The 24,372-nt window shown below is 42.9% G+C and overlaps 1 protein-coding gene across 1 annotated transcript in view; it reads right to left on the bottom strand.

Annotated features, from left to right (window-relative positions):
* LOC125447394 (adhesion G protein-coupled receptor E3-like) overlaps positions 1-24,372 on the bottom strand; it is a 40,833-nt gene that overhangs the window by 4,381 nt on the left and 12,080 nt on the right. The window contains exons 6-16 of the mRNA XM_059640001.1: positions 23,279-23,456; positions 19,958-20,062; positions 19,331-19,453; positions 18,215-18,396; positions 14,449-14,619; positions 12,414-12,611; positions 11,421-11,653; positions 7,477-7,543; positions 4,038-4,129; positions 2,767-2,935; positions 326-424 (exon numbers count right to left, since the gene is read on the bottom strand). Of these exons, the coding sequence (XP_059495984.1) occupies positions 326-424; positions 2,767-2,935; positions 4,038-4,129; positions 7,477-7,543; positions 11,421-11,653; positions 12,414-12,611; positions 14,449-14,619; positions 18,215-18,396; positions 19,331-19,453; positions 19,958-20,062; positions 23,279-23,456 (1,617 nt within the window). The remainder of the gene's footprint in view (positions 1-325; positions 425-2,766; positions 2,936-4,037; positions 4,130-7,476; positions 7,544-11,420; positions 11,654-12,413; positions 12,612-14,448; positions 14,620-18,214; positions 18,397-19,330; positions 19,454-19,957; positions 20,063-23,278; positions 23,457-24,372) is intronic.

The raw sequence follows: 24,372 nt of genomic DNA, 5'->3' as shown, positions 1-24,372 counted from the left end.
GGGATTTCATTCCATTAGTAAACGACTCTATCTGAAAAATTTACCCCTCATATCTATTTTAAATCTTTCTCCTCGCCCCTTAAAAAATGTGTCCCCTATTCTTGAAATCCTTATCTGGCTCTGGATTCTGGGACTTAGAATCTAGGGGTTATCGCAGTGGCAGACCCAGCCACTGCATGGTCCAATTGTCGGTGCAACAGAGATGGAATCATCTCTTTTCTGGCCCATCATCGATAAAAGCTAATATCCCTCACAGCAGAGTGACGTATCAGGGGTCAGTGGTTACATTTCACAGGCTGATTGATGCCAGTCAAGGCCTACTTACCGATAAGACCGTCATTGCATTGGTTTTATCCTCCTCTGAGGCCACTGTGTCCATTGTCTTACACATCCTGGTGAAGTAATTACAATAAGCAGCTCTCACCTTTGGACACAATGCAGCAGGTCATCAGTGATCCAGTGCTATCGAACTAAGTGCAATCAATTTGAATTTCACTAAATCTCTAACCTTCACATACTAACAATACCTATCAGAATTTCAACTACACTAAAAGTATTGTGAAGCCCCATCCACCTCACAGAGCCCTCTCTCTGTGTCTTAACTGTATTGGCAGATTTTAACTCTCTCAGTGTTGGAAGGTTTTCCATTGGCCTTGCAGTATTGGGAAATGACTGCCTGTCCTCAATTCATAGAATCATTGAATCCCTACAGTGCAGAAGGAAGCCATTTGGCCCATCAAGCCTGCACCAACCCTCTGAAGAGTATCCTACTCTGTTTCAGCCCCCACCTGATTTCTGTAACCCCATCCTTTTGCATTTAACATCACTTATCAAACTGGCTGAGTGATGGATCCAACTGATTGGAAGGTGAGCAAACCCTCTGGTAATTAATTGAGCTAATCTTACAAAAGATGTGTCAGATATCTTTTCCTGACAGGGTTTGGATTCACCTTATAGAATCAGAGAGATACACAGCACAGAAACGGACCCTTTGGTCCAACTTGTCCATGCTGACCAGATACCCTAAATAAATCTAGAGCCATTTGCCAGCATTTGGCCCACATCCCTCGAAACCCACCCAGGTGCCTTTAAAACATTGTAATTGTACCAGCCTCCACCACTTCCTCTCGCATCTTATTCCATACACATGCACCACCCTCTGCATGAAAAAGTTGTGCCTCAGATCCCAAAAGTCTTGCCCCTCTCATCATAAACCACACCATCTAGTTTTGGACTGCCCCAATTGGGTGAAAAGACCTTGTCTATTTACCTTAGCCATGCCCCTCATGATCTTATAAACCGATATAAAGTCACCCCTCAGCCTCTGACACTCCAAGGAAAATAGCCCCAGCCTATTCAAACTAGCCGTGTAGCTCAGACTCTCCAATGCTGGCAACATGCTTGTTAGTCTTTTCTGAACCCTTTCAAGTTTCACAATAGCAGAGAGATCAGAATTGCACATAGTAATCCAAAAATGGCCGAACCCTATGTCCTGTTTCGCTGCAACATGACCTCCTAACTCTGATTCCCAATGTACTTAGCAATAAAGGCAAGCATACCAGATGTCTTCTTCAGTATCCTATCGATCTACGACTCCACTTTCAAGGAACTGTGAACCTGCACTCAAAGTCCTTTTGTTCAGCAAGTCTTCCCAGGAACTTACCATGAAGTGTAAGAGTCCTGTCCTGATTTCCCTTTCCAAAATGCAACACATCACATTTACCTAAATTAAACTCCATCTGCCACTCCTTGGCACATTGGCCCATCTGATGAAAATCCTGTTGTATGCTGATGTAACCACCTTCACTGTCTGCTGGACCTCCAATTATAGTGACATCTGCAAACTTACTAACCATACTTCAATGTTCACATCCAAATCATTTATGCAAATGCTGAAATACAATGGATCCTTGTGGCACACCACTGGTCACAGACTTCCAGTCTGAAATGCAACCCTCCACCACCACCCTTGGTCTTCTACCTTCAAGCCAGCTCTGAAACCACGAAGCTTGTTTTCCCTCAATTCAATGTGATCTAACCTCGTTGACCTGTCTATCATATGGAACCTTGTCAAACACCTCACCAAAGCCCATGTAGATCATGAATAAACAAAGCTGCTGGAAAAGCCCAGCAAGCTTGTCAGCATCTGTGAGGGATAAAATAGAGTTAACACTTTGGGTCTGGTGACCCTTTCTCAGAACTCAGATATAGATCATGTCTGCTTTGCCCTCATCAGTCCTCTTTGTTCCTTCTTCAAAATAATCAAATTAGTGAGACACGGTTTCCCATGCACAAAGACATATTGACTATCCCTAATCAGTCATTGTCCTTCCAACTACATGTACATCTTGTCCCTCAGGCTTCCCTACAACAACTTGCGCACCACCAGTGTCAGGCTCACCAGTCTATAGTTCCCGAGCTTCTCTTACCACCTTTCTCATGTAGTGGCACAACGTTAGTCAATCTCCAGTCTTCTGGCACCTGGCTATCGATACAAACATCTCAGCAAGGGACCCAGCAATCACTTTCATAACTTCCCACAGCTTCCGAGCATACACCTGATCAGGTCCTGGGCATTTATCCACTTTTATGAGTTTTAAGGCATACAACACCTATTCCTTTGTAATAAGGACATTTTTTTTAAGATGTTGCTTTTTATTTCTACACATTCTTTCTCTTCCATATCCTTCTCCAGAGTAAGCAATGTTGCAAAATACCTGTTTACTATCTCCCCCTTCATAACTCTGTGACCACAGCACGGTTTACCTTGGGATTTAGTATGCAGAGGAGGATGAAGATGAATGTGCCTTGGAAACTGTTGATGATGGTGAATAAATAGGTCATTGCACCGGGCTCTTCCTGAAACTGGAACAAACCAAAAATCCAAGTGCAGCCCAGGAGAAACACCTGAGCAATGGCTTTAAATGTCAGCATCCTGCATCACAGACAGGAAAAAGATCAATGAGGATGCAAGTAGCCAGGGCACCAAAACATCGGATCAAAGTTCTGCAGCTCTGCAGTTACGAATGCTTTTGGATGTGGAAGCAAATAATGGGGCAAGGAAGCTCCAAGAGCATCCCCTCTCGAATGCATGTGTATTTAGATTAGATTAGATTTCCTACAGTGTGGAAACAGGCCATTCAGCCCAACAAGTCCACACCACCCATTGAAGCATCCCACCCAGACCCATCCCCCTCTCACCCACACACCCCTGAACACTACGGGCAATTTAGCATGTCTGATCCACCGAGCCTGCACATCTTGGATTGTGGGAGGAAACCGGAGCACCCGGAGGAAACCCACGTAGACACAGGGAGAATGTGCAAACTGTACACAGACAGTCGCCTGAGGCTGGAATTGAACCAGGGTTCCTGGCGCTGTGAGGCTGCAGTGCTAACCACTGAGCCAACATACCGCCTCATAACTAGCAGTACGTTAGTTACAGAAAATAATGAATGAGATTTTGCGTATTGCGACAATGCTCATCCTGAGTGGAGTCTCATGAAAAAGTGTGAAACAATGTCAAATGTGGCTTTTAATGTTCAATAATTGTTTTAATATTGTACATGCAGTGTGTTGGATCAGCAAATCCTTGAATTAATGCTAGTTTTTAAGAATGTACCCAAATATACCTTTATAGAATCATATCACCCCCAGAAGGAGGCCATCTAGGTATTTAAATCTGTGTTGGTTCTTTGAAGTGCAAATCCACTTTGTCCCATGTCTCTCATCTTTCCCCGTTACACTATGCTATATCAGAGTGAGGTGGGTGCTGGGACTCTGAATCCATTTAAGGTGAAGACAGACAGATTTATAGTTACTAACACGTTTCAGGGTAATTGGGAGAGTGCAGGAAAATGGAGTTGAGGCCTAGTTAAGATCAGCCATGATTATATATTAAATACTGGAGGTGGTTTGAAGGGATAAATTGCCCTCTTCTGTTCCAGATTTGTATCTTCTATGCAATTTGCCCTACTTTACATGTTTCTGTAAACTTCAATAATATTTCCTTAAAGTTTGAGATTATAGGACCTTACCTTGTATTCTGAAGTTTAGACACTTGAGTGTCCTGCTTGGAAATTTCTCTTTTCAATATCAGGAGTATTGTGAGGTACAGAGCTGTGTTGATCTGTTGGAAGATTTCAAAATATGTTGAATGACTGTCAACAAATTGTTGTTGGAACATGTCTGGGATTAGGTCTTTTTAATTCTTAAATTTGTGTGATTTGCCAAGTGATGTTCATGGCCAGAATGGTGAAATTTCACACTGTTCTCCCTGCTAACATTTTTTTATTAGGATTTTCCCTACCTGCTCTGAAATAACTGATTCTGGGGAGACCGACAATGGAGAAGAGAAGCAAAGGGTCTGGGAGTGAGTGGGTATGGATGGAGTGGCAATGGGGTGAAGAAGGTTTGGCAGAGACGGTATGAGGAAGAGAAGATATGGAGCCTTGAGGAGTTTAGGAAGAGATGCTGTGCAAAAGAGACTGCAGGAGAGAGTGAAAATTCCATTGTGCATATAACCACCTGAGGCCACCATACACACATGTAACTTCCAAGGGAGTCTGCATAGATTGGGTAAGATAGGACCCGTCCTTCATCACTTATTTAATTCTAATTCTAAATGTCTTTGGCTGAATGAACTGTTTATGTCCCCGAAACATTACAGGGAGAGCGGGGAGGGCAGTGATTGGAACGATGTCAGCTAAGTGGACCTCATAGAATATGAGTTCCTTGATAGGCACTATTTTGCTGGCCCAATCAGGGAGTTCTAGCTGACAGATACAAACAGGAGCATCAGGGGTTCTGCTCAGTCTCGGAGTCAGCCCTGTGCTAGCTGGATCAGTGTAATGTCCTATGCATGTGCAAATAAAGATGATTTGGTGTTGGGATACTGACAGAGTTATTTCAGGGATGAAGAAAAAGTATGTGCAAAAATAGTATGTTCTGAGAGGCAATGGTATATAATTGAGCGGTAAATTGATAATTATTACTTGTGGCAGTTTAATCCGATTTGATTTGATTTATTTTTGTGATATGTAGCAAGATACAGTGAAAAGTAGCTTGGAGACACTAAGGACTGCAGATACTGGAAGCAAAAGGTCTGAGGCGAGAAAAGCGCAGCAGTTCAGACAGCATCAGAGGAGCAGGAAAGTCAACATTTCAGGTTGAAACCCTTAGTCAGTGGGGAAGAGGTGCCCAGAAATAAATAGGGGGAAGGGGATGAGTCTGGGGTAAGGTTAGTCAAGATGGTGATAGTTGGATGCAGGCAGGGGGTTATTGTGACTGGTCTGTGGGAAGGGTGGAGCAGTAGGTGAATAGGAAGATGGACAGGTTAGGTCAGGCCAGGTCAGGAGAGGGAGGGCTAGACATTGGATTAGCTTATGGGTGGAGGGATTTTGAAACTGGTGACATAAATGTTGAGGCCATTGGGCAGCAAGCTCCTCAGGCGAAATATCAGGTGTTGTTCCTCCAGTTTCTGTTTGGCATCACTCTGAAAGTGGAGGAGGTCAAGGATAGGCATGTTGTCAGGGGAGTGGGAAGGGAAATTAATGCAGATGACAACTGGAAGGTTGGGTCAGTCGATATGTGCAGAGTGTAGATGTTCCATGAACTGGTCCCCGAGTATGTGTTTGGTCTCCCCAGCCCAGAGGAGACCATATTGGGAGCAATGGATACAGTCGATCAGGTTGGATGAAGTGCAGGTGAATCTCTCCCGGATCTGGAAGGATTGTTTCGGGCCTTGAATGGAGGTGAGAGGGGAAGTGTAGGGGCAGGTGTTGCACCTCTTGTGGTTGCAGGGAAATGTACTGGGTGTGCTGGAGGAGTTGGTGCAGCTTGCAGAGCTGACAAAGGAGTCACGGGATGATTGGTTACTGTGGAAAGCAAATAGGGGTGGGGAGGGAATATCTTTTTTGCTGACAGGGTCTGATTGTAGCAGATGGAAATGTCGGAGGATGATGCGTTGGATTCGGAGGTCGTGGGTTGGTCTGTGAGGATGAAAGGGACTTTATCCTTATTGTTGGGCGGAGGGGTTTGAAGGCAGAAGTGTGGCAAATGGATGGGACTTGGTTGAGGGCATCCCTAATTACAGAGGAGGGGAAATTCCAGTTTCTAAAGTAGGAGGAGATTTGGGATGTCCTGGAGTAGGATACTTCATTCTGGATGCAGATTCTGTTGAGGTGCAGGAATTGGGAGTTTGGGATAGCATTTTTCAGGAGTGTGTGTGAGAGGAGTTGTAGTCGACGTAGTTATGGGAGTCAGTGGTGAGTCAGTTTCCAGAGATGGAGTTGGAGGCGGAGAGGTGCAGGAAGGGGAGGGAGGTGTCTGAAATAGTCCAGGTCAATTTGAGGTTGGGGTGGAAGGTGTTGGCAGTACTGATGAACTGCTCAAGCTCCTCATGTGAGCACAGGGCTGCACTGATGCAGTCATCAGTATCGCAGAGAAGGAGGGGAGAGATGGTGCCGGTGTAGTTGTGGAAGAGGGACTGTTCCACAAATCCTACAAAGAGGCAGGCATACCTCGGGTCCATGCAGGGGCCCAAGGCCACCTCTTTGGTTCAAAGAAAGCAGGAGGAGTCGAAGGAAAACTTGTTGAGTGTGAGTACCAGTTTAGCCACACGAATGAGAGTGTCAGAGGAAGGTGTTGGTTCGGGCTATGGGAGCCATCTACGCTCTGCATACATTAATCAAACCAACCTTCTGGTTGCCATCCATTTTAATACCCCCTCCCACACCCCTGATGACATGTCCATTGTTGACCTCCTCCAATGTCAGAATGAGGCCAAACGTAAACTGGAGGAACAAACCTGATATTTTGCCTTGCGAGCTTACAGCTCAATGGTCTCTACATTGACTTCAGCAACTTCAAAATTCCTCCACCCCCAGCCTTATCTAATGTCTAACCTACCCCCCTCCTGATCTGACCTAACCTGGCAGTCTTCTTACTCACCTATCTGCTCCACCCTTCCCACGGTCCAATCACAATAACCCCCTACTTGCATCTACCTTTCCCATCGCTCCTACCCTTCTCCTGCCCCAACCCTTCCCTCTGTTTATTTCTGGGCTGCCCTCCCCAATCCTGATGAAGGCTTTCGGACTGAAACATTGACTTCCCTGCTCCTCTGATGCTGTTTGACCTGCTGTGCTTTTCCAGCCTCACCATCTATATTCTATGGTGAAAATTGCTGTTTTCCATGCTGTCCATACAAACCACACCTTATGTAAGTACATCACGGTAATATTACAGAATGCAGAATATAGTGTTACGGCAACAGAGAAGACTCAGAGAAAGATCAACTTTAATAAGTGAGAGGTGTGTTTGTAATTTGGATCACAGTGGGGAAGGAGCTGTTCTTGAATCTGTTACTGAGGTTAAGTGAATAAAAAAGGGGTTTACTGCACATTTTAAACAAAATCAGTTGATGCAGTCAGAAATAAAACATGAGAGAGTTGATATGATTAGTTTGGAAGTTACCAGAATGATCAGACACACAGGTCCCAGGAAACTCCAGATGAATCCTCCGTCTGTGGAGATCCAGCAGCTGGAATTTAAGAGAAGAAAGTAAATCATTCGGAACAGTGCGTATCAATAAGAGAATAGGACCCATGAAGCATGAACTATTTAGAGTGCAAAAATATTTTTATAACCCGTGCACTGATAGGATGATGATAATCTTTCTAGTTGTTGGTAGAAAGATTTCAGACAGTATTCGCTCCAAAATAAAATGTCTTTTCAGCAATATAAATTATGAATGAATTAAGAGCAAGAGTCAGCCATTTAGAACATTCAGACTGTTGCATGATTCAAAAAAAATTGGTTGATATGACTGCAGACTCAATTCCACATTCTCACTTGATTATCTCCCCGCCTCCCCCAGTAATCTTTGACTCCCTCGTTAGTCAAGAATCTAGCTTCTTCTGTCTCGAAAATAATCAGTGACCATGCCTTCACCACTGTCTGGGGAAGAGAGATCCAAAGACTCACAATCCTCTGAGAGAAAAAGTTCCTCTGCATTGCTGTCTTAAATTGGTGACCCCTTTTGTGTTTAAATTACCCCCTAGTTTTGGCATCCCACAAGGGGAAACATCTTATCAGAATGGATCCATTCTGTCATGTCTCCTCAGGATCTCCTATGTCACATTTGGATCACCTCTCATCCTTCCGAACCCCAATGGATATACTCCCACCCTTTACAACCGTTTCTTATGAGAAAAGCCCCTCACTGCAGGTTTCCACTCCTTGATGTGACTGAAACAAAGCTGTGCCACAAACAGGCCTTCGACCACCAATGAGCTGTGATACATCTTGGCTGATGTTCCCTCATTTGGTTTTTCTCAATGTGCTGTCGGTTTTATGTGTATTTCCATTGCTTGCATATGGTGCATACTGCTCTTGAGTTGGCTTAATGCCAGCAGGCCAGCCACCCTTTGGGGACAGCCACATTTTGTATAAAATTGGGTCACTCACTTCATGTTGATAGCATGCCTGCCATTCTAGCCATTTTCCCAACACAAGGACATGCGCTCAATCCCTATTTCACTTGCCCCACATCTGCTGCCAACACTCTGGGTTTCCCTTCTCTTTTTATCGGCCCAAGACCTTTCCATCCTTCAACCATTACTGTGGTTAGCAAATGTCACAAATGACTTTGACAAAAAATGAATTAAACAACTGCAAATGTTGATGATCTGAAGTGCACTTTCTGAAAGAATGGTGGAATGAAGCAGATATCGATCCCCATCTGATAACTAAAGCTGAAACAGCCAGAGAAGCTCACCTCACCTCATTATCTGTTAAAGACAGTGTGGAAAGTGGTACAACTGCCTCCCACCAAACAACCCCCAACTCTGTTAGAAGGGGGAGGTTAAATGATATGGACTCCTGACAGTCACTCTCCAATCAAAAAGTAATTTCTTTACCTTACCATAAGAGTGAAGAAATTAACAGAATTAATGTCAAATTGAACAATTTCTACCTTAACTACTAACTATTCATGAATCAAACAAAATTCTAATGTAGATAGCAAGAACTGCAGATGCTGTGGTCAGAGTCTAACACAGTGTGGAGCTGGAAGAACAGAGCATGCCAGGCAGCATCAGAGGAATAGGAAAGTCGAGGTTTTGAGTTGGGACCCTTCTTCAGAACTGGAGAGGGCGAAGGAAGATGGAAATGAACGGAGGGAGGAGGGGTGGGGCTGGGGTAAGGCAGGTGGGATGGTGATATGTGGATGCAGGTAGGGAGTAGTGGGGGTTGGTCAATGGGAAGGGTGGCACAGACAGGTGGGTGAGGGGAAGGACAGGTTGTGTAAGGTCAGGGAGGCGAGAGAGAGGAGGGTTGGGGCTGGGGAAAGGTAGGTAGGATGGCTATGGGTGGATGCAGGTAGGGGTAGTGGGGTGGGCATTGGTCAGTGGGAAGAGTGGGCTGGTTAGTGAGGAAGTAGATGGACAGATTGGAAGTGGATAAAGAGCAAAACGTATGAGAAGAGAGCGAGGAGAGATCATGAGTAAAGATAAGAGGAAAAGAGAGCCCGGTGGTGTAGGTCAAAGGAGGAAAGCTGAACTTGGGAGGAAAAATACAATGAGACCATGTCTTCTGGTTCCTATCGCCTAGAAGTAGTCACACTTACACACTATGAAATACCAGCATTTTTGATTTGTATTTCTCACCATTTTCCCTTTGGCTGGTGGATTGACAGATTGATACTTTGTTACTGGTGCAAGACCACAGTGCATCAGTGAATGTGGCACCTCAGGATATGTATTGACATATCGTTCAGTCACAAATCAGTCCCAAGCTCTTTACAAATAATATAACCACAAACTTGCACATAAGGTACATTGAATGTCTCAAAGCACATTAAAGTTAATGAATTACTTTTCATGAATCAGAGGGCAGCAGTGACGTTACTGAGTGGAATTCTAGGCGATGGCATTAGACCACCACTACTGGTTTGAATATTGCAGAGGAACTGGTGTCAAAGAGTGGTTAAACCCAAAACACTACATTAGTGTACTGATTACCTCCCCCACCTCTATCTCCCCACTAGCCAAAACAAAAAGGGTGGTAAAGAGATCAGGCAAGCTAAGACTCATTTATTTTTTAAGTGGAGATGGCAGTTAAGGCAGTGGTATGTTTCTCCTATCAAGTGTGAGAAATCAGGGAGCAATCTGATGTCCCTGACTATGCCTGCCGGAAGTTTCACCAGGTGCAGCTCCTCATAGGCCACATGGTTTGGTTGGGGAAGCAGCTGGACACACTGCGGTGCTCGCAGCGGTCACAGAGAGTGATAGGTACTAGCTTTAGGGAGGTGGTTACACAATAAAAAAAAGAGAAAAAAAAATTTGGTGTCCATGTACACAGATCCTTGAAAGTTGCCACCCAGGTTGACAGGGCTGTTAAGAAGGCATACAGTGTTTTAGCTTTTATTAATAGAGGAATCGAGTTCCGGAACCAAGAGGTTATGGTGAAGCTGTACAAAACTCTGGTGTGGCCGCACTTGGAGTATTGTGTACAGTTCTGGTCACCGCATTATAAGAAGGATGTGGAAGCTTTGGAAAGGGTGCAGAGGAGATTTACTAGGCTGTTGCCTGGTATGGAGGGAAGGTGTTACAAGGAAAGGCTGAGGGACTTGAGGCTGTTTTCATTAGAGAGAAGAAGGTTGAGAGGTGACTTAATTGAAACATATAAAATAATCAGAGGGTTAGATAGGGTGGATAGGGGGAGCCTTTTTCCTAGGATGGTGACGGCGAGCACGAGGGGGCATAGCTTTAAATTGAGGGGTGAAAGGTATAGGACAGATGTCAGAGGTAGTTTCTTTACTCAGAGAGTAGTAAGGGAAGGGAACGCTTTGCCTGCAACGGTAGTAGATTCGCCAACTTTAGGTACATTTAAGTCATCATTGGATAAGCATATGGACGACATGGAGTAGTGTAGGTTAGATGGGCTTGAGATCGGTATGACAGGTCGGCACAACATCGAAGGCCGAAGGGCCTGTACTGTGCTGTAATGTTCTATGTTCTATGTGTATTCACTGTTGTAAAGTGGCTGACACTTTTCCAAATGTGCAAACTGCCACAAACAGCATTGTACTGCTGACTGGGGTAATCTCTTTCTTGTGATGTTGATTGAGGGATAAATAACAATCAGGATACTGCTGTTCTTTCCCGTGGGATCTTCTATATCCACCTAGGCAGTTAAATGGGGCTTTGGTTTAATGTCTTATCTGAAGAATGGTCCTCTGTGCAGTGCAGCTGTCCCGCAGTGCTGCATTGAAATGCCAGATTTTTGTAGTTAAGTTAAGGCTATTGTTATTGACAAAAACGAGTGTGCAACAAAAAGAAAGAATGTTAATTTCTTACAATGGCTGTAAGTGGAAGGTGATAATTTTTGCTGTAAGAAACGGAGGAGCCATTACTTACTGCCTGGGTGAGCCATAGCCTTTGTGATACACTGCAGCGGAAATGAACACAATTATTGCTGGGACCCCGTAGCCAAGTAGGTTCATGAACTTTTCAGTTTTTTCTGTTTGGGGAACCCTCAAATTCCTGATATTTCTGACCATGAGAAAGAGCTGGACTCCCTCCAGAAACATCCAAACAAATGCAGCCAGGAACAAGTAATGTAAAAATCCTGCGATAATCCCACATATCACCTGTAAGAGTGAGAGACAGCATGAGAGCCTTTCTTTAGGGAGAGATTCCTCACATTTCCACCTGACACACTCCTGGGTCTAAGCACTAAAACCGAAGCCGTGTCCTTGCTGCTATTTTATGCTGATCAGCAGAAGGGTGCACCATTTGTATTGAGCCAGTGGCCATCTGTACTATTGCAGAAGCATCCCTCCCTGCCATCTGTACAGAGTGTATCAAAGAAGGCTGGGAGGGAAGAAGACAGGTTCAGGGAGGGAATTCCCGATTTCTTGCACCATAGTGTTTATTGACATCTGAAGTCGACATCAGCATTGTCACATAACGTGGGAGAAAGAACTGAGGGTTTCAAAAGAGGGAGAGTTTGATACACAAGGAGCAAATATACACTTAAATGAGCATCAAACATTTGTATTTGAGTACACAAGGAAACCTGTTCGGTTATACTTAACAGATACTGACACAAGTACGCACTTGTATCAACACACTCATGTACTTGCACTCAAACTCACACATGCTCAGACTCACGGACTTTCTGTTACACACATTTTGACTCTGTCACACACACAGATCTTCCTCTTTCACACAGATACATTTTCTCACACACAAAGTGATTCAGACTTAACTCTCATATGGACACTCACGCACTGTCCCTGTCACACACTCTCTGACGCATCGCATGCACACTCAGACACAATAACTCTCTCTCACACACTCACTCACTCACACAACCTCTCGCACTGCTGGCTGTAGTGGCTTCCTTACTTGGTTTCTGGTTCTGTTGATCCCGACAATGAAAAGCAGCTCTGCCAGAAAGAGACTCACGCACAGCTGCATGTGCGTGATATATAGAGCATTCCTTAAATTGGTGCAGAAGGCAAAGGTCACAATGGTGATTCCAAGACACACCAGAGAAATTGGAATTCCAACCAATGTAATTATCGTCAAGGCAAAGGGATAGTCCTACAGAAAGAAAGCATTGCCATTAATTTTGTATCTTTTAGTACATCACAACATACTTCTCTGGTAATCTGATAGGGCCAAGTATGGGGAGGCTATAACCTCAAAATGAGAGCTCGACCAATAATGTGTTGTCAAAACCGTACTGTTTGATTTTTCTGTGTTTCTGATTGTCGACCAAAATCCGAAAAGGACTGATTTAAAACCCGAAGCTAGTGGAAGGGATCATTGCACCTTTTCAAAGTCAAGTTACCAACACTTTTTATAAGTGCTGTTTACCCAGCTGCTTGTTCAGGCAGCGTGAGCAGGATTATCTCAAACGGACTGGAGCCAGAGGGTGTAAACAAAAAGAGTTTTGGGCAGCAACAAGTAGCTGATTGGTATGGGACTGGAGACCAGCAGTCGATAACAAAGACCCTCTATCTATAAACATTTGTGATTGATTCTCATCTTGTTGAAATGTTTGTGAACATGACTGGCTTGACCCCTTAACTGCAATGTCCACTACTCTGTGTGTGTTTCTCTTTGTATTTTTCTGTGCCATCATCATTGTCCTGATGTCACTGCGGGACAAAGTATGTAGTCTGATTCCAGGAAATCATCCAGTAGCTTCTGCGCCACATTCTAGCCGCTGAAGCTAGCCAGCTTCCCTTTAATTCACTGCAACTCCCAAACCCATTGAAGATTTGAATACTTTTCTCGTATAATTGTGTTACATATACAATACAGAGCCAGGCCATTCAGCCCACCGTCTCTCTGCTAGTGTTTATTCTACACATGAGTTTCCCCCCACTTCTCTCCATCTTCCCTTTTCAGCATAACCCTTGATTTCCTTCTCCCTCAAGATTTGTTTTTTTAGTCCAGTTTACTATTAAATGATTTTACTCTGTGCACTTCAATTCCCTCACATGTTCCACCTTTCAATTACTTTCTGTGTGCAGAAGATTGTCTTCAAATCTCAATTCAATTTATCAGTGACTACAGAAATCTAGAAACTAACAGCATGAGTTAGTGATTAAAGCCTGCTCTGCCACTCAATGAGATTAAAGCAGGCCAGTTATCTCTGCCATTTTCTTGTATAATGGCAGTATTTCTTGATATTTTTAAGTATTATATTTATTGTCACTGCTTTAGAGTATCTGAAGGAAAGTCTTCAGAACGTTAAGTATCTCTACTAGGTTCCCCTTCAGCTCTTTTGTTGGAAAGAATTCTACCATGTTTAGATCAAGCTCTCCTGGATGTCCCCTCAGTTCTGTGGAGGCTTTTCCAGCTCTAAGTCTCTAACCACCTACTTTAAGTCTTCTTTCCGAAAGCTGTAGCATTTGGGACTCTCTACTTTCTTCAGTTTTATGGTTTTCAATATTTTGTGCCATCATCAATATGCCTTAATTGATCCCTTCTTCCCCCAACTGTTTGTCACTGTCCTGTGTGATGTGCCTTGCCCCATCACCCAGATGGGACTACATCCAACAAAATTTTGCTGCAACAGTAGATACAATCACTCTCGCACATGGCAGCAATCAGGGCTGATATCAATCATCAGTACTTGGTGAGATTTTTCTCATTCATTTCTCATGAATGCAGCATTATGATAATCCCGAAGGGCAGAGGGATGTGAGACTTGTGGGCTTTTTGCCTTTTTCTCTTCCCATTATTTCTACCACAATCATAATTTATTATTACCATTATAATCATTTTAAATCATTTGAACATTCATATTTAAGCATGTTGTGATCAAAGACAATAACCTTTTGCGCAATCACTACAACACACTGCGCTTGTATCCAGTACATGAATTCAGAACTAACTGTGGAGACCATCAATGGAGAAACAGTTTTACCTGCCATCCAACAGGAGACATTAGCAGTGCCAGGGTGGAGAGTTGGCTGCATCGACACTGAGTGTGTGTTCCATTGGAACGTCCCACACTGCACCCACTGGGAGACCAGTAGCTTGTGCCAGCTTCATAATTCCAATGAGCACAGTGCATTGCCCAATCGTTGTTAGCTGGCTGTGGGGAGAAAGGTTCAAATTCAAAATGAGACATAAACGTAAGGATGTCATGCATCAGTTTTACAGGGTGTTGGTAAGACCACATCTTGAATACTGTGTGTAGTTTTGGTCTCCTTTTTTAATGACGCATGTAAATGTATTGGAGGTGGTTCAGGGGAGGTTTACTGGACTGATAGCTTGAATGAGTGGATTGTTTTATGAACTGAGGTGGACCAGACTGGGATTACTTTCACTGGAGTTTTGCAGAGTGAGGGGTTATTTGATAAAAGTGGAAAGAACCTGAATGATCTGAACATGGTGGATGTGGAAAGGATGTTTCCTCTTGTGGATGAGTTCAGGACAAGGGGACACTATGTTAAAATAATGGGTCGCGCTTTGGGGACAGAGATGAGAATTGTTTTTGCCTCACAGGGCTTTACTACATTGACCCACCCTGTCTCAGGAGGTGGTGAAGCTGAGGTTATTGGATGTTACGAAGGACGGGATGGACAGATTCTTTTTAGGTAGCTGAATGAAACATTATTGAGGCTGGATGGGAATGTGGAATGGAAATGCAAACAGATTATCCAGCATGTTATTGAATTTATGAAGCAGGCTCAAGGTGCTGAATGGCCTCTTTTTGCACCTAATTCAGATGTTTGCATATCAGCTATTACAAGTTGAATGTTAACTGAATAAATCAGCCATGTGTGTAACCCTCAGTAGGTAGATGCAGTGGCTCTGTGATGGCAAACCACACAGAAGGAAACACAGCAGGTCCCACTTTGGTTCAGAGATAGTAGGAACTGCAGATGCTGGAGAATCTGAGATAACAAGGTGTCGAGCTGGATGAACACAGCAGACCAAGCAGCATCAGAGGAGCTGGAAGGCTGACGTTTCGGGCCGAGACCCTTCTTCAGAAATGGGGGAAAGGAAGGGGGTTCTGAAATAAATAGGGAGAGAGGGGGAGGCGGATAGAAGATGGATAGAGGAGAAGATTCTCTCCACCCATCTTCTCCTCTATCCAACTTCTATCCGCCTCCCCCTCTCTCCCTATTTATTTCAGAATCCCCTTCCCCTCCCCCATTTCTGAAGAAGGGTCTAGGACCGAAACTTCAGACTTCCTGCTCCTCTGATGCTGCTTGGCCTGCTGTGTTCATCCAGCCCCACACCTTGTTATCTCAGGTCCCACTTTGGATCTGCTTTGATTTAAGGCTGCATAGCTGTGTACGTGTGTGTGTACCTAACACATGTCTGTGCATGTGTGTATCTTGTACATTTGTGTGTGTATGTCTTGTGCGCACGTGTGTGTGTGTGTGTGTGTGTTGTGTTGTGTGTGTGTGTGTGTGTGTGTGTGTGTTGTGTTGTGTGTGTGTTGTGTATGTCTCTGTGTGTGTGTGTGTTGTGTTGTGTGTGTGTTGTGTTGTGTGTGTGTGTGTTGTGTTGTGTTGTGTGTGTGTGTTGTGTTGTGTGTGTGTTGTGTTGTCTGTGTGTTGTGTGTGTGTGTGTGTGTTGTGTTGTGTGTGTGTGTGTGTGTTGTGTATGTGTGGTGTTTGTGTGTGTGTGTGTTGTGTTGTGTGTGTGTGTGTGTGTGTGTGTGTCCATGTGTCTGTCTGTGTGTGTGTCCGTGTGTGTGTGTGTGTGTGTGTGTGTGTGTGTGTGTGTGTGTGTGTGTGTGTGTGGTGTGTTGTGTTGTGTGTGTGTGTGTGTGTGTGTGTGTGTGGTGTGGTGTGTTGTGTGTGTGTGTGTGTGTGTGTGTGTTGTGTTGTGTTGTGTGTGTGTGTTGTGTGTATGTTGTGTTGTGTTGTGTGTGTGTATGTGTGTGTGTGTTGTGTTGTGTGTGTGTGTGTGTGTGCCTGTGATTTGCATTTATGTCCCTGTTTGTGCCCTTATCTGTCTGTGTCTGTGTTGAATAGTTTGCTGATACTATCTTCCCTTATGCTGGAGGAAGCTAGGATTAGGGGTAGAATATCAGGCTGTTCTCCTGCAAGAGTCAGGATATTGAGGGAGGAGGGGAGAAAACTGAGGAAATTGGGGTCATTGTTCAACAACTCTGATAAGAATAAATAAGTCTTTCATTAATTTACTTTTCCTGCATCATTGAAAGCTTACATGACTGTAAAAAAACATATATTTTCTAATTTGGGACTATAAACTGAAAAGGAATTTGGAGTGCTACATATAAAATGTTTGCAACTTAAAAATTAAGTTCTGCCTCTGTTTTGAACTGTGTGGTACAATATTGCCTTTTGAAGCAGTGAGGAGGGAAATTCTACACTGAATGGCAATGACTGGCTTCCAAGTTGAGGAAGTTCTGCTTGACAAAAGCCCTCTGGTTGAGCTGCAGTGTGCGAAGTGTAGTCAGCCATGGGGCAATAAAAAGAGAGAGTCAGAAAGCTTCCGTATCTCCCTCTCTCTTCCTCTCCCCCTCTCTCCACCTACCATGTGGGAAAAGGAGAACAAAAACAAGAAAGCTTAAACTAAATTCTGAAGCAAGATAACACCCAGGTCCACCTGATGCACAATTGAATTTTAGTATGACCATTACCCTATAGACAGCTGTAACATGTTATCATTGCTAAAATCAAAAGGACTGATAGAAAATAACTTTCCTCCTTGTGGTCTGGGATTTTGATGTTCAGAATTATGTTTGCCCAGCCTGTATTCTGTACCCTCCCATTGATTATGTGTTAAACTATCTGTCCTTTGTCTGTCCAGATGATGGTTGAGTCTGCGTTTATATTTAGGGTTTTGAGGGTGTGGACTTCAACTTACATTGCGGTAGACCAGAAATGATTTCCTTTTTTTGGTGTTGGCAATGTGAAGTGTATTGAAATAAATAGTTACTCTTCTGGTATGAATGAAACCTGGTGTGAAATGCTTTTGCCCTGACTATCAGTCAGTCAGGCAAACTGATCATTTTGGTGGTGTCAGTGGGATTTAATATATTTAGTGGTGCTTGATTAATGGTACACCCATTCCAGTGAAACTGTAACAGGTCTCAGAGCTGAGTTGAGGTGGTTCATGTGTCAAATATCATTCACGTAAAAGAAAGAAAATGTCCCTCTTTGCTGGAAATAAGTGAAACTGTGTCAAATGGAAACAGCACAAAGGCGTTTGAGCTGATCTACAACACCATGCATCTCAAATTCAACTGCCTGTCTACTGACATCCTTCCTCCCAGTTATCACCCTAAGTAAAGGCTGCAATGTCCCATTTTCTACTCTTCATGGATCTCACAGGCTGATGAGTGTATCTTTTTTAGCTTTAATTTTGCATAAATCTGGTCCGTGTATACGTGTTTTGCATTATTAGTTCTTCTTGCAATTAACAATTAATGAACTTGCTCTTTCACTAAATCAAGGGAGCCTTGTTTCGTTACCCAAATTGGCTCCTTTTAAAACATCAATTAAAAATATTGCCAGGGTGAAAGGCATCTAAAAGGGAAGGGATCTTTTTCAAGTTAACCTTGTTACGACTAACTGAGGGTGTGGATGAATAAAGAAAGGAACCCTTCTCATTCCCCCTCACTGGGCACTTGGGATTTCGGGGTTTCCTGTTAGGCACTGTAACAAATTAGGGACCCTCACCCAGGCATAACACTGTTCACAAACCTGCATGCGCTTGAAGATAATGCTCACTGTTGGGTCAAGTCCATTGTTGTCCCTGTTGGTAATCACAGCTGAAGCTACATCAGAGAGTAAATGAAACGGCTTCAGGTTTCCACCAGTGGTGCTGTGGAACTCACTTCCATTCAGAATGGAGTCCATGTCCTTGTAGACAATCAAACCTACCACTGTAAAATCCAATCGCGGAGGGAGTGTTAAGCATGATTAATGCTGGAGAGAGATATTTGAACACAAAATAAATGTAACTCAGCTGCAGAAGTAGAACAGTCATAACCAGCACCTTAGAAATAGTAATTACCAAGTCTGTCTGGACACCTAGACATTCAGACCACATGTAGTCAGGTTTGGGAGCAGGTGATTGTGGCCTTGCAATAAACACAGTAAGGGTTAGCAAGATCTCAGGATAGGGAGCCCATCTCTTTTGCCTATCTACTCACACAAAAGACCTGAGTTCCTATCCATCTTCTTTTCCAAAGCTACGTCTTTAATGGGTTTCTCCCTCCACGACACTATCCAGAAGTCAACTTCATGTACTTGTCCTTCTGACTGAGGAACATTCTCCCCATCCACATCCTGCCAGCACATTCATTAGGTTGTCCTTGATCTTTATTTTTGTGTCTAGATAACTGCTGAAGCTGTCCTTGACTTAACTGCATCCATGTTCTTTATCCTTCTTCAAATCCTGTTTTTGTATTAAATCTCCCAATCTTCATTTTACTCTTGAGAAACTCAATCCTTTGATGTCGAGGAATCCGACTTGTGGACCTTCTCTGCCCTGAATCTATACTCTGGCTTGTCTCATGCAATGGTGTTCAAATCTTCTGGTGCTTAAGGCTCCAATTGACCAAAACACCTTTCCAACTGACCTCACAATATAATTTACAATGTGTCTCACTTCACTTCAAAGAAAATAAACTTACAAAGTGAATGTTGCACAACACAGTTAGTGCTTGCAAGAGTTAACTGACATCACAGGATAAATTTCTCTTATCAGAATATGAAGGACAGATTCTGGGAGAAGCGAAGGATTTCTAAGGCCAGTGTTCCAGTACCAGTTGTTCTGGTGCTGAGATCATGTAGCGAACACCAATGTGTACTTACTTGTAAGTTGAGCTTGAAAATCTGACAGGAGCCCAAACAGGGGAGGCAATGGCCTCATGGTATTATCACTGAACTGTTGATCCAGGAACCCAGGTAATGTGCTGGGGATCCGGGGTTTGAATGCTGTCATGGCAGAGAGTTGAATTTCAATGGATTGAAAATCTGGAATCAGTAGTCTAATGATGACAATCACTCCATTGCCAATTTGTAGGAAAACCCATGTTGTTCACTTTGTCCTTCAGGGAAGGAAACTGCCATCTTTACCTGGTCTGGCCTACATGTTACTGCAGCCCCACAGCAATGTGGTTGACTCTCACCTGCCCACTGGGCCATTAGGGATGGGTGATAAATGCTGGCTAGCCAGCAACACTCACATCCTGTGAATTAATGAAAAATAATGTGTCTCGGATATAATATTATTAACTATGTCATAAATCTTTAGTCTTTCTCATGATTAAACCTCTCTTCTGCCAAAAACTTTACTTGTACATCCTTTCCATTTTAATTTCAGGAAGACGAAACCTATAAGCATGATTGGTGAAGGTATCTCAGATGGTTCTGGAGAACATAACCATAAGACAATATAACAGAGAGCTGAAATGAAGTGGACATAACCAGTATATTTACCAGTTGTATTTCCTGTGATATGTGTCAGTTCGTTGATATCCATCACTGTGTCATTTACTTGTAAATGGATTCTGTTTGCACCTCTAAAAGTCTTCAGTTCCATATCTGAGTAGGAAAAAAATGCCAAACTCCAAAGTGAATTATATAGTAGTGTCATACATTTGCAATGTCAGGTTATATTGTCTCTGCTCAACTGCCAGTTTAATAGATTGACACAGCACTTGGCTAAACAAATTTCTTTGGATTTGATTTCGCTCCTGAGGTGGTTGTACAGAGCTCAGTGCACCTTGGGAGAAACCGATCCGATTTCTCAGAGTTTCATTTGAGTAGAGGTGGGAGGTGATAATGTTGTGTAGATATAGGTCCAGGACCTCAACAACAGTTTGGAGGTTTCCAAGCAAGTAGCTGAATTCTGAGGAGGGCGTGTTAAAAAACTAACCTCTGTGGTCTGGGACTTGGCAAAACACTAAAGCCATTTGAGATTACATAAAATATAATCTAAGAATCTAATGCAGGATTCGCTCTATGAACAAAAAAATGTCATTGATCAAATATCATTTAATACATTTAAATCTCTTCATACCTCATTTCATATAACAACTTATGTATTCATTGTGCCGCATTCAAAACAACTAATCCATTAATGACATTTTGGAGTGGTCAGTCACACTGTGAACAAATGGGACCTCAGTGCAGTAAGAATGCTGTAATGCTTACATCAAAAAACAGCTATTGAAATTGCAATAATTGACCATTTCAACATTGAGACACATTAGACTTTTCTTCATTCCTAAAATTTAAAGAGCAGTAGATTGAAGTAACTTGATTGCTTGACCAGTTCATAGACTTTCTCTGCCTTTTATAAACATTCTCATCAACTATTAAAAATTGTAATTGCACAACTTGGGAAATGCACCTTTTTGCGTCAAAAGAATGTGGTCTGTTTGAACTCAAAACTGATTTCACACTGCCCTGGAAGGTGTGAGTTTCCCCAGTGTTGGAATTACATCCTGACACTCAAGCCCCCACACCATATCCCTGGTGTGTTCAAATTCATGAGGGGTCTGCATGAAATCAGCCAGGTGAGGATGGTTATTAACACCAGGGATTAATAGAATGAGTGATAGGATCCTGGAAAGTAGTGAAGATCAGAAGAACCCTGATGTGATTATGAATACGTCCCTGAAAGTAACAGGTCAGATAGATAAGGTGGTTAAGAAGGCATATGGAATACTCACGTTTATTAGTGAAGTCAGAGAACATGAGAGTGGAGTGATTATCTTGAAATTATATAAAGTGCTGGTTTGGCTACAACTGGAGTACTGTGTGCAGTTCTGGTCAGCACATTATCAGCAGGATGTGACTGCACGAGAGGAGGTAGGGTGCAAATTTAACTGGAATGTTGCGTAGGCTGGAGGGTCTGAGTTATGAGGAAAGGTTGGATAGATTGATGTTTCTTTCTTTGGAGCAGCAAAAGTTGAGAGGAAACCTGATCGAGGTGTATAAGGTAATTTGGGATGGACAGGAAGGCACCTTTTCCTGTGGTAGAGCTATCAATAACCAGGCAAGAGGGAAAAAGGTAGAAAGCTAAGAGCAAAGTTGAGGAGAAATATTTATACTTGGAGGGTGCTGGAAATCTCTGACTGACTGCCTGAGAAGTAAGAAATTCTAGTAACATTGAAACAGTTTTTAGATATTCACCCGTGTTGCTGTAACCATAGGATGATGAGTCAAGCGCTGGAAAATGAGATTAGTGTCGTCAGATCTTCATTGAGTAGTGCTGACAAAGTGGGCTGCATGGCTTCCTTCTGTAAATGTCAGAGAATCTAAACTGTGCCCACTCATGAGGGATCATGAAAGAGAGTGTATAATTTTAAAGGAATTGGTAGAGTAGTGAAAGTGATACAGGGGAAATCATTTTCATGCACTGAGTATTGAGGATGTGGAATTCACTGCCTCAGATTCAACTGGAATGTCCACAGGAGAATTAGAGAAAAAGGAAGAATGCAGATGCGAATGGAATGAGAGCAAGAGAATGGCACAAAGTAAATTGTCATTCAGAGAGCTGGGAGATACCTGCTGGATAGAATGGCCTCCTTCAGTTCTGGGACAATTCTGTGATTGCAGAAATGAAGATGAGTATAAAATTATGGGAATGTGGTAAAACCGCAACTGATTCACAAAGGAACCTTGCCATCCATATCTGATCTGTTCTTGATGTCTCTAACCCAACACCAAAATGGCAGATGCTGAACGAATAAAGATGGTCAATAAATGCCAGATCTTCAAGCAATTACAATACCTCAACGAGGACTAAGGAAAATAAAGCATGACTTACAATTGAAATGTTGATGGGCAATGCTTGGTTAAGGACCCAAGGGGATAAATCCACATCCGAGCATGGAAATATGAGAGTTCTGTTCAGTCCCTTGAACCTTGTATCAAGACCGGTATTTATTTGTATCTTAATTCCATTGTTCCATTTGGATCCTGCAAGCCTCAGTACCCTAACCATGCAGAAGTCTATCAATATCTGAGTTGAACTTCTGAATTGAACTGATCTCAACAGCTCTTGGGGGAGATTCCATCACCCTTTGTCTGAAGAGAGGCTTCTGAACATCAACGCTGAATGCCTAGACTCAATGTCATAGTTTGTGGGGTTAAGGGTGAATGTGAGTTTTTCAAAGAGGTAGTCTACATTGCCATTGGGGAGTGACATAAGATCATATGACTGGGAGAGGTGAAGTCTTGCCCAGTACATGTTTACTATTTGCCATGTTTTAAGAATAGATAATGGTTGGCAACAACCAAGACTCCTGCAATTTTTATCAGTCCCTTCCACAAGGTGATCAGAAAGACCATGCTCCTATACTTTGGGCTGACCAATTAGAGGCCATACATTCTTTCCCCATTTCCCTTATAAATGATTTAACTATCCTAAACACCACAATTAAATTATGCATGATGAAAATGTGTTTTCTTTGCAAGTGCATGTGTTTGGGGTCTCTGGAGATCTATAGAACAATCAATGGAGAACTCTCATCCTGAATTCTCAGATCCTCATCGGTTAATCTCAGTGAGCCATGAATTTTTTTTTAAATAATCCAAAAGGAACTTGAAGCAATTTAAATTCAGGATCATAAGGATCTGCACCTTGACAAACATATCCGATGATATTCTCAGGATTATGAACTTGCTTAATATTTCAATACGAGGTACTACATTTTATGTAGAAGGTCAGTCATGTGATAATTCCTTGTGTGATGTTCATAGCTGACTCAATGAATGTATATTTCACAAAATAACTCTTGTTCAACTTACTGATACTTTCACTTGATATCGTTTTGATTCCCTGATTTGATAAATTCAGAGCAGCAACAATGCCTGCATTTTCCATAGTTTTCAGGAATGTGGAGCATGAAAAGAGTCTTTGTTCCTTTTCCATGTTTTCCCACAAGGAATAATTCCTTAAAATATCACTCAAGTTTGAAATGGTTTCCTGTGGAGAAAAAAATCCATTTCATTTCCATCCCAGTGAACACAAGTAATTTCTCAAGACCCATTTAGTTTAAGGTCGTCATTGCTCCTTCTAATGGCCTTGCTCATTGACCCAGTGATGACCAGCTGTGGCCCAATGGGTAATGTTCCTGCCTCTGGGTCAGGAGGTTGGTGTTTCATGTCCCGCTCCAATACCATGAACATAAAATCTAGACTGGCACTCCTGAGACTTATAGCAATTGATTGAGGAGTGACCTGAGCTGTGAAAGGGTCAATGGCAATAGATGATTTCCATTTATTGGGTTTGTTATTTCCTGGGCTTGTAGGAAGTTTGCCTCATGCCACAAGGACAATCATAACTCCTTATGTACTCACCCATTCCCTCATCCTCCTTTCAGGGCATCATTAAAATAAAATGCACCCAACTTCCACATTGCCAGGTGCTGAATTCTCCAAGGTTCATAGGGGGTCAGGAGTGAATTACTGGGCACCAGACAAGAAAACTCTACTGGGTACAAACTTGGGATTTCCAGTGGCTGAAAAATCATCGGAATTGGTAAAAGAAGGAAAAGTGACTTGAGGAATAGGCTTTTTGCACAGTGAATGACCAGGGTCTGGAAAGTACTGCTTGGGATGTAATAGTGTCAGGTTCTATCAGGGTATTCAACTGGGAATTTAATGGTTATTGTTAAAGGAATAATATGTAGGTTAGCATGGAGAAGGTAGAATGGATCTGAGTGGGATGCATATTGGACAGGGGGTGAGGGCGTGCAGAGGGGATGGACAGAATAGCCTCCTTTCACTCTGTGTCACTTTCTGATGGTGAGGGGACAGGGGCTTGTGTCAGTCTTGGCTGGATGAAGCTGAAAGATCTGTGGAATGTGGAGTTTTCTGCCTTTGATTACTGTTGAACCAGT

The sequence above is a fragment of the Stegostoma tigrinum genome, chromosome 35, assembly GCF_030684315.1.
Source record: "Stegostoma tigrinum isolate sSteTig4 chromosome 35, sSteTig4.hap1, whole genome shotgun sequence".
Taxonomy (NCBI): Eukaryota; Metazoa; Chordata; class Chondrichthyes; order Orectolobiformes; family Stegostomatidae; genus Stegostoma; species Stegostoma tigrinum.
Note: the sequence above shows the minus strand (reverse complement) of the source record. Positions and strands in the feature narration are given on the sequence as shown.